At 21.3% G+C, this 12,909-nt stretch overlaps 5 protein-coding genes across 5 annotated transcripts; 2 read left to right on the top strand and 3 right to left on the bottom strand. All coding sequences in view use genetic code 6, as the record gives it.

The window, feature by feature from the left end:
• Nucleotides 1-680: 680 nt before the first annotated feature.
• Nucleotides 681-1,172, bottom strand: TTHERM_01053020 (ubiquitin-conjugating enzyme; the record flags this gene model as incomplete). The annotated part of the gene is made up of 1 exon (XM_001012499.3): nt 681-1,172. One exon carries the CDS (start codon nt 1,170-1,172, stop codon nt 681-683), a length of 492 nt encoding a protein of 163 aa, XP_001012499.1.
• Nucleotides 1,173-3,341: 2,169 nt separating this feature from the next.
• TTHERM_01053000 (60S ribosomal protein L10) lies at nt 3,342-3,989 on the top strand (the record flags this gene model as incomplete). The annotated part of the gene is made up of 1 exon (XM_001012497.3): nt 3,342-3,989. The coding sequence occupies one exon, from the start codon at nt 3,342-3,344 to the stop codon at nt 3,987-3,989; it is 648 nt and encodes a 215-aa protein (XP_001012497.1).
• A 4,106-nt stretch (nt 3,990-8,095) lies between these two features.
• TTHERM_01052990 (hypothetical protein) lies at nt 8,096-9,073 on the bottom strand (the record flags this gene model as incomplete). The annotated part of the gene is made up of 6 exons (XM_001012496.2): nt 8,096-8,160; nt 8,302-8,342; nt 8,402-8,427; nt 8,523-8,746; nt 8,849-8,916; nt 9,027-9,073. The coding sequence occupies 6 exons, from the start codon at nt 9,071-9,073 to the stop codon at nt 8,096-8,098; spliced, it is 471 nt and encodes a 156-aa protein (XP_001012496.2).
• Nucleotides 9,074-10,126: 1,053 nt separating this feature from the next.
• TTHERM_01052980 (LYAR-type C2HC zinc finger protein) lies at nt 10,127-10,732 on the top strand (the record flags this gene model as incomplete). The annotated part of the gene is made up of 1 exon (XM_001012495.1): nt 10,127-10,732. The coding sequence occupies one exon, from the start codon at nt 10,127-10,129 to the stop codon at nt 10,730-10,732; it is 606 nt and encodes a 201-aa protein (XP_001012495.1).
• Nucleotides 10,733-12,172: 1,440 nt separating this feature from the next.
• TTHERM_01052970 (transmembrane protein, putative) lies at nt 12,173-12,841 on the bottom strand (the record flags this gene model as incomplete). Its single annotated transcript, XM_001012494.2, has 1 exon — nt 12,173-12,841. The coding sequence occupies exon 1, from the start codon at nt 12,773-12,775 to the stop codon at nt 12,173-12,175; it is 603 nt and encodes a 200-aa protein (XP_001012494.1). The 5' UTR covers nt 12,776-12,841.
• Between the last annotated feature and the right edge of the window lie 68 nt (nt 12,842-12,909).

The raw sequence follows: 12,909 nt of genomic DNA, 5'->3' as shown, positions 1-12,909 counted from the left end.
ACTATCAACCAACATAGATGTATTTAATTAATTCATATTTTACTAAATAGTTCTTTCTAAATTATTCATTTTAAAATAATTTCAATCAATATTTAGTTTTTTTTAATTTTAATTCATACTTCGTATTTTAATTATCTTTTTGCAACATTTATATTGATCTAATGATTTAAAAAGAATGAATTGACTGATACTAAAGTGATTACAATATTTAAATAATTTTTTCTGAAATTCTTTTTGATATTATAAATTAATTTATATACTATTTAAAATAGAACATGATTCTATTTTAAGTTCAAACTCATTTTTCATTTAAGTTAATGAATTAATTACAGTTTTTAAAGGAAAATATCTAATTTTTTTATAGAAATTTCATAAATTTGATAGTAAAGGAAAAAAACCTTTAATCTCTAATTTATTTCTTAATTAAATTAGAGAAAAATGAATTAAAATGTGAATCAAAAAGCAAATTAGACACTATGCATTAAATGTTTTACAATAATATAAGTTTATAAAACGCTATTAAAATTAATTAAAATATGTATTCTATTAATATTTGAAAATTCATGTAGTATTTTATAACATTAAATTTAGAATTTTATAGTTCTTCAAAATCTTATAATTTGAATATAACTTGTTACAGTGTATAAAATATATAATGCTAATAAATATTATCAGAAATTTCATTATGGTAGACAATCATCTTTTTACATATTCTTTATAAAATTCTCGTATTGTTCTTTGCTGTTTAGATAAAGTTAGCTTAGTTAATGATTAGCAGGAGATGCTAAATTTGGAGGTCTATGTATTAAATCTTCAATCTAAATGATAACATTAAGCACAGTAGTTTTAGTGTTCCAAAACTCTTTTGTTATTAAAGGCAAGCAAATCACACCATTAGAGTATACGTGAATGTGTTAAAAGTTATCAATAAATTAGAAGGAAGGAGGTTCGATAGGAAAATCGGTTGGGAAAGAAAGAATACCTTTGATTTCATAATTTTACCAAATTGTATCTGGTCTACCTTTAAAACTTATGAGTATTTTGTAGTCATCTAGTACGCCATCCTTCTCAACTAGTTAATATTAAATATTTAAAGGTAGCTTTTTAGTAATTTTAGCCCTTTCTAGAGTGTTAAGCTCTTCGTTGATTCTTTTTTCTCTTATTTTCTCCATTTAGTTAAGTATTTATAATATTAATTTTTTACGCAAACAATAATATTATTACAATTATAAATCAGCAAATAATATTTTTTGTTAATTAATTGTAATATTTAATCAGCTTATTAAAAAAAATAATCCCTTTAGCCACATCAATTAAAATTAAATATTCTGCATAAATATTCTCTATATTTCTATTTTAAATGCTAAAAATGAAGAGAAGAAATCTTTTGTATTATTTTTTTTTCAGAAAAATAGTTTGTATAATTTAACTATTTTATTTTACCAATTAAATATCAAACCAAATTACCAAAAAGACTTGTAATATATAAATGGATTATTTTATTTACTTATGAATTCAAAATTAATAAAAAAATTATTTTTAGTAATTTGGTTACTCATATGAATAATAAATAAAAATCTTTAATTTTTTTTTAATTTTTAAATATTTATTTTATCAAATAATAGAAAATATTTAATGAAATAATATAATTTAGAAGAATTTTTGAAAAAAGATAGAAAATTAAAAGGATTATAATTATAAATTTAATGAATGTGTATTTTTTCTTGTAAAAGTAGGTTTGATTAATTTTGAAGAATTATGAGCAAATTTATCTTATTTGCATGATAAATTTTCATAAAATGAAAGGGATTTATAATGTATTTTGACAGAATTATAAAAACGATTGGTTGAGGGGGTTCGGGAACGTAATTTGATACTGAAATTTAAAATTTGTTGAATTAATAAAGATTTTATTAAAGTAAATCTTTAAAGGTCAAATCAAAATCAAAGAGTGACCATTTTCGAAATAGAAAAAGCATAAGGTTGAAAGGCTTTATTTAAAGTACACATAAAAAAGAAAAATTCTAGAAATGGAAATATTAAAGATCATAGAAAAATTCTAAATAGAAAAAAAGTAAGGTGATTCAGAAAGAATAAAATAGAAATAACAAAGAACAAAGAAATTGTTATAAAAGCAAATCAGTACTTGTTAGTTCGCTTTCTGCTCTACAAATAGGAGAGGAAAAAGACAAAATTATACATAAAAGCTCTCAAATTTTAAATAATTTCCACCTTTAAGAGAATACTGTTTTAATAAGCGCTTAGCCTAAGTTCTATTTGCAGAACGATCATTTTTTTTTCTTTTTATTCTGACTTTAAAAAATTGATTTTTTTGTATACAAATTGAATGAAATATCTCCAGTTTGTGTGTAATAACCAATTTAATGCAGCAGATTCTATTTTTACACAAAAAAATTTCTGCTCTTCAACACAAAGATTAAAATTTAAAATAACAGTCAATTAAATATACAAAGTATCTCAATTTTATAAGAATTTATTATTAGAAATGTTTAGTTAGAATCCATGAAAGAGAATTTTTTTAATAGCACCCTGTATTTTTTTTGATTTTCATAGGGTCCTAAAATTTGATATAAGTTACGAAGTTTAAATTTGAAACAAATAATAGAATAACCTAGTTATATTAAGAAATTGAGAGACACAACAAGATTAAAATTTAGATTACGCGATCTTTTATTAAATTTTAATTACTTAATTATATCTACTACTTAAATAAAGTCAGCTTTAAAAAAGGTTTTTTATTAAAAATGTATTCAAGTGAATAAAAAGATAACAATCAATCAATATATATATAAATAAATAAATGATAATAATTGATGGGTAATAAATAAATTCTGTCTTGAAGCAGACAGTATGATATGAGAGAGAGAATCCTACCTCTAAGAATAATAGATATCATAATCTTAGGAATGGTATTTATTGCAAAATATAAATGCTAATCAAATAAGCATAAATGCCTGTCTTTGAAAAAAGAATAAAGAAGTAATTAAAGACAGAGAGATAAGAAGGTGTTTGATTAAATGAATGAATAAATAAATGAAATTGGTATTGAGAGAGCTGATTAGATGAGTTGCCTTTATATAAACAAAGAAACGAATATGTAGATTTTAGATAGATAGAAGATGTTTTGTTTTGTTTTGTATTGATTTGTTTTGTTTTGTTTTGTTTGATTTTGTGTATGAATTGAAAGATAAATATAATTAGAAAAGAAGAAAAAAAAGTAAATTAAGAAAGGCGAAAAATAATTCAAAGAATTATTAATTAATTGAAAAAATAAGAAAGAAAAAAATTTTATATACTCCAAAAATATATTCGTAATTAAGATGGGTAGAAGACCTGCTAGATGCTACAGATAACCTAAGGGTAAGCCTTATCCCAAGTCCAGATACAACAGAGGTGTCCCCGATGCCAGAATCAGAATCTACGACTCTGGTAGAAAGAAAGCCACCGTTGAAGAATTCCCTTACGTTGTTCACATCGTTTCTGATGAAAAGGAATAAATCACCTCTGAAGCCTTGGAAGCTGCCCGTATTGCTGCTAACAAAAATTTGATTAAATTCATCTCTAAGGATGCTTTCCATTTAAGATGCAGAGTCCACCCCTGGCACGTACTCAGAATTAACAAGATGTTGTCTTGTGCTGGTGCTGATAGACTCCAATCTGGTATGAGAGGTGCTTTCGGTAAGGCTTTGGGTAAGGCTGCTCGTGTTGATATTGGCTCTATTCTTTTCTCCGTCAGAGTCAAGGAACCTCACGTTAAGTATGCCATCGACGCTCTTACTAGAGCTAAGGCTAAATTCCCTGGTAGACAAAAAGTCGTCACCTCCCAAAAGTGGGGTTTCACCAAGCTTACCAGAGCTTAATACTCCAGACTTAGAAACCAAAAGAAGCTCGTTACTGATGGTTCCAATGTTAAAGTTATTGGTGAAAGAGGTCCCCTCTCCAGACTTGAACTCTTCAGAAAGATCTGATTTTCACTAGATTTATAATTAATAAAATAGCGCTTAAAATGAAGTATTTATTTGTTAATGCAGTCAGCCAATAATCGTATAGATTTGATCGACTTCAATATTAGATTTTAAATTAAATGATTGAATGTCTATATAATTATATCCTAATGCAATTTCTTCTTTTTAAGACATCTGCTTCTTTGTAAGTCTATTATATATTTTTTTGCATATACTAACTTTATTGTTATTTAAACTTACTAAAGCTCTTACTATTCGTGTGTGTTTTAATTATAATTCTTCATTATTTCCATTGCTCTTTCCATTTTTATCGCATTTTTTTTTGCGCCTATCAATATAAAGCTCAATAGCACCTCTAAAACTTGTTATATTTCTATTATTTTATAATAAATCGCAAGATACAATCCTAATCAAATTCAATCAATAAACAAGCAAGCAAGCAAGTTAAAACAAGCAGTCATTCAATCAATCAAGCACTCAATCAATCAATAAAGCAAAATAGCAAATTATTTTTTAATATGCAAAATATCCAAAAAAAGATACACTCAATTAATTATTCTACCCTTTTCTCAAAAGCGATTGATTCATTTCCTTTCAATTTAAACTTGATAATTGTAAGTTATTTATGTTTTTTATATCTCCTACACCCCTTTTGTATTCAACAATTCAGTTTAAAAGCAAGCAGACTTTAGCATCCTAAAATTTTTTTTAAAAGGTTGTATTTTAAAGCTTGTTAAATCATTTAAATGAAAGAGCAATTATTTAAATAAATTTTTTACATTTTACATATAAAAATACACTTAAGAAGCAAAAATGAATGAATTTAATTATTTTTTAAGAAATTACAAGCATATCTATTTATAAACTGCCAAAATTCATTCAATTTATAACATAATTATATAACTAAAAACAATCTTTCAAATCAAAATCCAAAAAAAAAATAAATTTTTTAGGTTCTATTTATTTATTTGTTTTTCTTAAAAATAAATTCTAAGTAATTTCCTTATTTTTTTAGCTTTCAGATTCAAATAATATTTTTGTATTACGAAAAATATATCTGAGACGATATTTTAGTTGAGTCATTGAAAAAATTGTTTTATCTGATTATCAATTTTGAGGATAAACTCATAATTTTACTTTAAAAAGAATTATTTTAGAAAAAAATTTTAAATAAAATTTGATATTTTTGTTTGATATAAAAAGTAAATTCATTACAAATTTAAATAGAAACAATTTGTATAATTATTTATGTAAAAACTAATTCTAAAATGATTTTGTATTACATATTGAGTAAGATTATGTACATCAAATATTATTTGAAGAGAATTTTGAATTTGAATTAAAACTATTTAAAGGTCGAAGAAACAAACATATTTATTTTAAATTTAAAATTCAGTGTAAGTGTTTAACAAAAGTAAACAATATTTTATTCATGCTCATTATTTGTATTTAAACGAATTTCATAATAAAAATTATTGTTTAACTTTATTTATTCAAAATTATTTTCGTTTGTATGGTACAAAACTAATTATTGGTTAAAAAGACATAGTTTTTAATAAATCTTAAAATTTGTTGTTAAAGTAAAAGCTGAAAGTCTATTTATAATTTCACATGATCACATCAGTCTCAGAACTAAAAAATAAGAAAGGAGAAATATGGCTGTTATAATTTTTATTAAAGAGTATAAACTTATTTGAAATTCTACTTCTACTACTATAAAGATAAATAGCAATATTTAATGATTACATAAAAATAATTAATCTTTAATGATAAATTTAATAAATAAAACAAATCTATATGAATAAATGACAAATTAATTGTAATTTTGTATCAGATTAAAATGCATTTATTTTTACTTTGTGTTTTTTCTTTAAGCTTAATTAATAATAAAGAAAGTTTATTTTCTTCTATTAATTAAATTAAACCTTGAATTAATTTATCTCTTCTCTATAAAATAATTATAAATATAACAAAACCTATCTTGCCAAAGAATTTTAAATTGTTTTCTTACTAAATTTTATTTTAATTCTAATTATAGATTAATTCAAACACTCTATATTTCCTTCTAAAAATTATATATACATTTCCTTTCATAATCAATTAGATTTTGTCCGCTTGAAGCAAATTTGTTTTTAATTTCAGTTTTAAAATTAAAATCAATCTTAAATAATTTATGATTCTATTGAGTTTATTTCAAATTTAATCAAAACAAATATGGTAATACAATTCTAATGAATCAAAAAATATCAAATTTGATGTTTCTAAATAAAAAATTTACTTTTTCAAATTATTTAATAATTGTATGATATGATTTAATTTTTTTTTCATTTTAATTTAAATATTTTAAATTATTTTTTAAATCCAAATGAAATATTTTTTCAATAAATTTTTATCACAATCAAAATATTATTTGTTGATAAAGAAGTTTTTATGGATAATTATTTTAATAATTCAGCATTTCAAATCATAATTTAATATCATTTTATATCAAATTTAAAAAATGAAAAATATTATATGAAGTATTTATTAACCATTAAAAATTGTTAACATTTGTTACAAATAGTTAATATTTTTTAAATTAGCAAATATTTGATTTCGTTTAAAAATTTTGTTAATCAAAAATAATATTTGCAAAATTGAATTTTTAAGATTGATAAAGATCATAACTAAAATACCTCAGCATAATATAAATCTATATATACTCAATTATATAAAATAAAATAATTAGGATTTAAATATTACTATTAGCTTTTGCATCTTTCATGATGAAGGTTTTTTGCTATAAATAGTTCATAAATACTTTTTTTTGGTTCAAGTTTTATCATAGCAATAAATTATTCTAAAAAGAACAAAACTGAATAAAAAATAAGCTAAATCTTGATTATCATGCTCTAAAATTTTAAGGAAAATTATTTTATTTGTTCAATATCTTTAATAGAACTCATTATTCATTTATTTTTATCAAATTAATGTCTAAAGACTTGAAAATATTAAGTCTTTTAAATGTATCTTGAAGTTTTAGATATTTTAAAAAAAGCTCAACAAAAAATGTAAATAACCATCAGCAAGGAATACTTTTGCTATTAATTAATATTTTCAAATCATTAAAAATAATTTACTTTGGGATCTATTCATTTAAAAATTAGAAGCACAAAAAATACAATTTCTAATTACATATTTTAGGTTTAAAAACATTTTATTAAAAATAAATCCACTAAAAGATCTAATTATCTCAGTAATGTTAATATATATTAAATTTTTATTACTTTATTTATTTCAAAAGATGTTTTAGGACTTATTTGCTATTTTAAAACTTCTTTAATATATTTAAAATAAAATATTTTAACTTTATTATCAATTATCTTATTGTTTCAAACTATTATTTATTGTAAATGACATGTTTATTTGAAAATCTAATTGTTTTGAAAGTTTAATTAAAAATAGTGTTTTTTGAATAATTTTTAAAGGTTTAATTTATATGAAGTATTTATAAAAACTGCATATATATCCTTCCAAATTTTTATTTAATATTTCACTTTAAAAATACATTTAAAAGAGTAATATTCTACTTGTTAATATAAATACTTATTAACACATATCAAAGTTTATTAATACTACCATTCTGCCCACCAAAAATTAAATAAGGATTTAATATTATAAATTGATTTCTTTTTAGTGTTGTTAAATTTTTTTATTTTCATAAATTCTACTAGCTTTTAAATAGCCATATTTTAAAAATAAAAAATCACAAAAATAAGATATTTTATTTACCTCTAGATTATAAAATAAAGCTAGATTATAAAAGATTTTTATGAAATATTTGAAATTAGAAAATAAAACGAATTAATATTTTTAAGATTTATCTTTTTTTTTTAAATATTTTGAAGAATTAAAATAATCTAATTAATAATTAAATAGCTGTTATATAATAAGGAATTTAACCATATTTTTAAAAGCTAAAATGGAAAAAAGGTTTATCTTAATAAGAAGTAATTTTTAAAATCTGAATTTATAGTTTAACTTGAAGAGACATATAGAACAATAAATTTGAAGTATAGATATTTTAATTGTATTGTTTATTATAAATGAAAGAAAGAGTAGGAATCGTATCAGTTTGAATATGCATACTTGCAAGCTTCTTGATAAGTTAAATTGCATTCTGGAGCAGGTTGAACTATTATTTAATAATGAACAAAATAAGATTTGTTTCAAATAAACACATAATTAATATATGAATATAACTGTTTTTTATATCTTATGCTTATCAAATAAAAAACAATCAAAAAATAATGAATTTTATTAATTTATTAATTACTTTCTTTTTCTTTGTATTCGCTTGGGTCAATATATTTAGTCCTAAATAATAAAAGAAAAAGGTAAATAACATGTTTTAATCATAAACATAATATTCAAACCTAAGAGGAGAGCTGCCGTATCCAGACTATTAATTTAAAAAATATTGTGAGTTGATTTTCATTTTGTTTAAAAAATATGCAAATATTTCTAAATTCATAATATAATTCTCAAATAAGTTACAGAAGTGATTTTAGCTTCTTCAATAACTGCTTATCTCAGTAATTCTTGCTTTTTAACTCCCTTTTAATCTGTGAATTCACCCTTAACTGTTGAAGTGTATCTCAAATCAGGGGGAAGATCAGGGCCCTTGTGATGTTAGTTTGTTACTGACATGTATGTAATTTTACCATAGGTTTTACCGTACATATTTTCGCTTCTAATTCCTGGAATGTAGCCAGCATATCCTATTTTTACAAAATTTGCATTATCAATGTTTGGCAAAAAGCAACAAGCTTCCAAGATAATTTTTTCAGCTTGTATTTTTCATATTTGTCGCTAATGCTTACCTGGAATATGTGATTTGGCTTAGTTAATTTATAGAATATCTTCATGGAGTTCCTCTTATGGAATATGTCTATTTATATAAAAGTGAATAAGTCAGTAAATATCATAAACTATTAACATTTATCTATGCCCTACAAAAATGGCAGAAAAAATATTGTATCTAACAAAATAAAATATTACCCAGTATAGCCAGGAATGTTATTAGTGGTTTTGCTTTGCAGATACATTATGTTTATTTTTTACTTCTTTCCTTGATCAAAAAATCAAAAATAATTATTTATTTGTTTGTTATTTATATTCTTAATATTAAAAATAAATGAACAAATGAATGAACAACCAAGCATATGAAGAACTATCAACTAAAAATTAATAAATTATTTATTAATTTATTTATTGGTGTGTATAATCAATTGCTTTTCTTATCTATTCATTCATTCATTCCTTTTGTAATATTAATCCAACGAAAAGCTTCGATTATATTTCGATTATTAAATTCATTTTTCTGATATATCGCTCATAAATTTATTAATTAATTAATATTCAAGCTTATACTTCATTACCATAAATTTTTGGTAAAAAATATATTTATTTTCACTGTTAATATTACTAACACATAAACATATTTTTAAAATATTTTAATAATAGAATAAATATTATTTTAAACTAAGATTAAAAAAATAAATATTTTTATTTAATTATCAACAAATTAATTATATTTTAACCATAAAATTTATTTTATATTTTGAGACAACAAGAAATATTAGTTTAATTATGTATATTAACAAATTAAATGGTTTTAGACATATTTTTTTTACCAAAATATTCCATATTTGCTTTTATTCTTATTTAAAATAAACTTTTGAGCAGCTGAAATTTAATGTCAAAGAAAAAATAATTTTTTTAAAGCATGACAAACTTATAAATTTGTTTGTTAAAATTTTAAAACATCCAATTATCAATTTATTTTTTTGTAAAATATTTATCAAAAAATTAAAAACCCCTTAGAAATATAATATCGATCTTGAAGCAATTTTCAATGTATTATAGATGCCTTGATATAATTAATATGGATAAATTTAAAGCTAAAAAATAACTAATTTAATTGAATTAATTCTGACTTTAATTATTTTGCAATTAAATTTTTTTATGATAATAGATAGATAGATATTTAAGCCTACTAATAAATAACAACTATTTTGTTTTCTAATTAGTATAATATTCAAAAAAAAATTATAAATATATATTCACAAATTTAAGTCAAAAAAAAAGAAAAAGATAAAATGGTTACTTTCGTTTGTCATCACTGCGATTAAACATTAAAAAAGAAATAACTTGATAAGCACGTCTTTTAATGTAGAAGACCCGCTAAGTTTATTTGCATCGACTGCTAAAACACATTTGTTGGAGACGAATACAAACAGCATACTTAATGCATGACAGAATAAGAAAAATATCATGGACCATATGCAAAATAAAATAAAAATAAATAAAACTAATAATAACAATAATAACAAAAGTAATAATAATAAAAGTAGGCTGAAGCACAAAAAGATACAAAGGTTACTGCTGCCGAAGAATAAAAAGAAGAACAAGCCTAAAAGAAATAAGACAAGGCTGAGAAGACTTAAGCTGTTCAAGAAAATGAACAAGAAGAAGAAGAATAAACTAAGTCAAATTGGAAAGGATGGAAGAAGACTATCAGAAAGGTCATAAAATAAAAAGCTAACAAGTAAATTAAGTTAAGAAAATTAAAAGAATTAGTATGCAAAAAATACCAAGAATGCCATCCTGAAGAACAAATGATGGAAATCGAAAAAGTATTTGATGAAAAGTTGGCTGCTAACACTAAATTTTAAGTTATCAATGAACCTTATGTTAAGTTGTGATTGAATAAAATATTTGTTTGAAATATTTTTATTTTTTTGTATCGCTTTATCTGATAATATTTTATTTTTCATTCATTCATCATCATTTTTTATACATTCACCTTATTTATTTCTAAATTTAGCCTTATTTGATATAATTTAATAAAAAATCTCTACTTAGACATAATATCTAAAATATTCATAAACTGAAAAAAGAAATATAATATTTCAGAGTTAAATTAATAATAAATAAATAAATAAATAAATAAATTTATTGATAGATGAAAGATGGCTAATTAATATTTCAAATTATAATATTCAAGAAAATATCATCTTATTTTATTTATTTGAAAAATATAAAAAATATTAAAGAAATAAATTTCAACAATCATACTTATTTTATTTTTTCAACTAATAAATTTTAATATAAATTAATTCATGAAATAACGATTGGTATTTAAATTTAAAAATTATAAATGAAGTAAAAATAATACTAATTTTGTTAAAAGTTTTTATCATTTTAATTAAGTTAGAGAAAGTTATTTAAGAATTTGACAAACATTCATATACTAATACAAAGCAAATATATACTTAATAATTTTCAGACTTATTCATAGGGATATTAAATATATAGTATTAATTAATTAATTTATCATAAATTGTTTTGGTGTAAGATATTAACTCATTATCCATATTGTTTAATCAAATATTATTATTTTTATCTCTTTTTTCTTCATCTTGTTACATCATGTCTCTTCTTCTATTATTCTTACAGTTTTAAAACTTTAAAATCACTTTTTTTTATTAAAATAGTAATTACTCCTAAAAAAAATAAAAATATATCTTTAATATTTCACATTCAAAAGCTAATCTAATAAAAAAAGATAATATTTAAATAATATTCAAGAATAATTAATAAAACATTACACTAATATAGAATAAATAAAACTATAAAAATGAAATATTTTGAAAAATATTTAATTATAATTATTTATTTAGTTTTGAATTATCAATCTATTTTTACACCAAAAAAAGTAATTTAGATATTTTTTTAATCTGTATATTAAATGTATGAATTAATAAGCTAATTAATAGAACTCTAAATTTGGAATCTGTACTCTATTATTTCTGAATTTTTTATTATGTTGCTTAAGATTTAATATCATATCATTTTAATTTACTTAAAAAAATTATTATCATTTTAAAAAGTAAGTGAAAATTATTTTAAAACTTTTCAAACTTTTAATAATGAAAAAATATTTGTTATTTAAAAAAATCAATTAATTCATATGTATATATCATATTCCAAAGCAAATTCAATATAAAAAGGCAATATTTAAAAAATATTTAAAATATTTTGAAGAAGAATTAACTAAAAAGTATTTGAAGATAGATAAAATAAATAAATGATATATAAGAGAGATAAACATGCAATTAAATTATTGATTTAGATTTTAATTATCAGACTAATCTGACACCAACTTAGGCATTTTAAAATGATATATTTTAATCTTTAAATTAAATAGACGCATTGGCAAGCTAATCGATTGTATACTAGATTTAGTACTCTCTCACAGGTACTCTTGTATTTCCAAAAGTCAATTTAAGATTTAAGATGCTAGAAAAACCTATTTTATCTTAATTTGCTATAGTAGAAGTAGAGATTGCATAATTTTAAATATCATTAATAGGCAATTATATGTAAAGCCCTTGTTCTGTTTATTTTTTGACCTAACTATCAAAATATCCTAGCTAATTCATTTAATCTATGTAATATATGTCTTTGACTGATTTAAAAATGCATGTCTTTGTAAGGTTAGATGGCTGCTTTACAGAAAAATTAAAATTTATTCTTACAAAATTATGTCCATTTTCATCTTATACTTATTGCCCAACCACATCTAAAAGGAGGTATTTTAAGTTTAGTGCAATTTAGACATCGCAAATGTCAGGAACTTAAACACGATCATCGCCAAAATTCTATGCTTCCTTTGCTAAAAATTAGGTATTTGAAAACCCTATTAGAGCAATTAGAATTGTTAAATATATTGTTCTAGTTTGCATTTATTGTTCAAATTGTTTTTGTTATTTTTTTTTATTAATTTTTGTTATTTTCTTTGTTTTTTAGTTTTAAATATTACTTTATTTAAAATAAGCAGCGCTTAAAGCTTTTTTCAGATGAAATAGATTAGTCAAAT

The sequence above is a fragment of the Tetrahymena thermophila genome (genome assembly GCF_000189635.1).
Source record: "Tetrahymena thermophila SB210 genomic scaffold scf_8254708, whole genome shotgun sequence".
Taxonomy (NCBI): Eukaryota; Ciliophora; class Oligohymenophorea; order Hymenostomatida; family Tetrahymenidae; genus Tetrahymena; species Tetrahymena thermophila.
The sequence above is the reverse complement of the archived record's forward strand: the minus strand, read 5'-3'. Positions and strand labels throughout refer to the sequence as shown.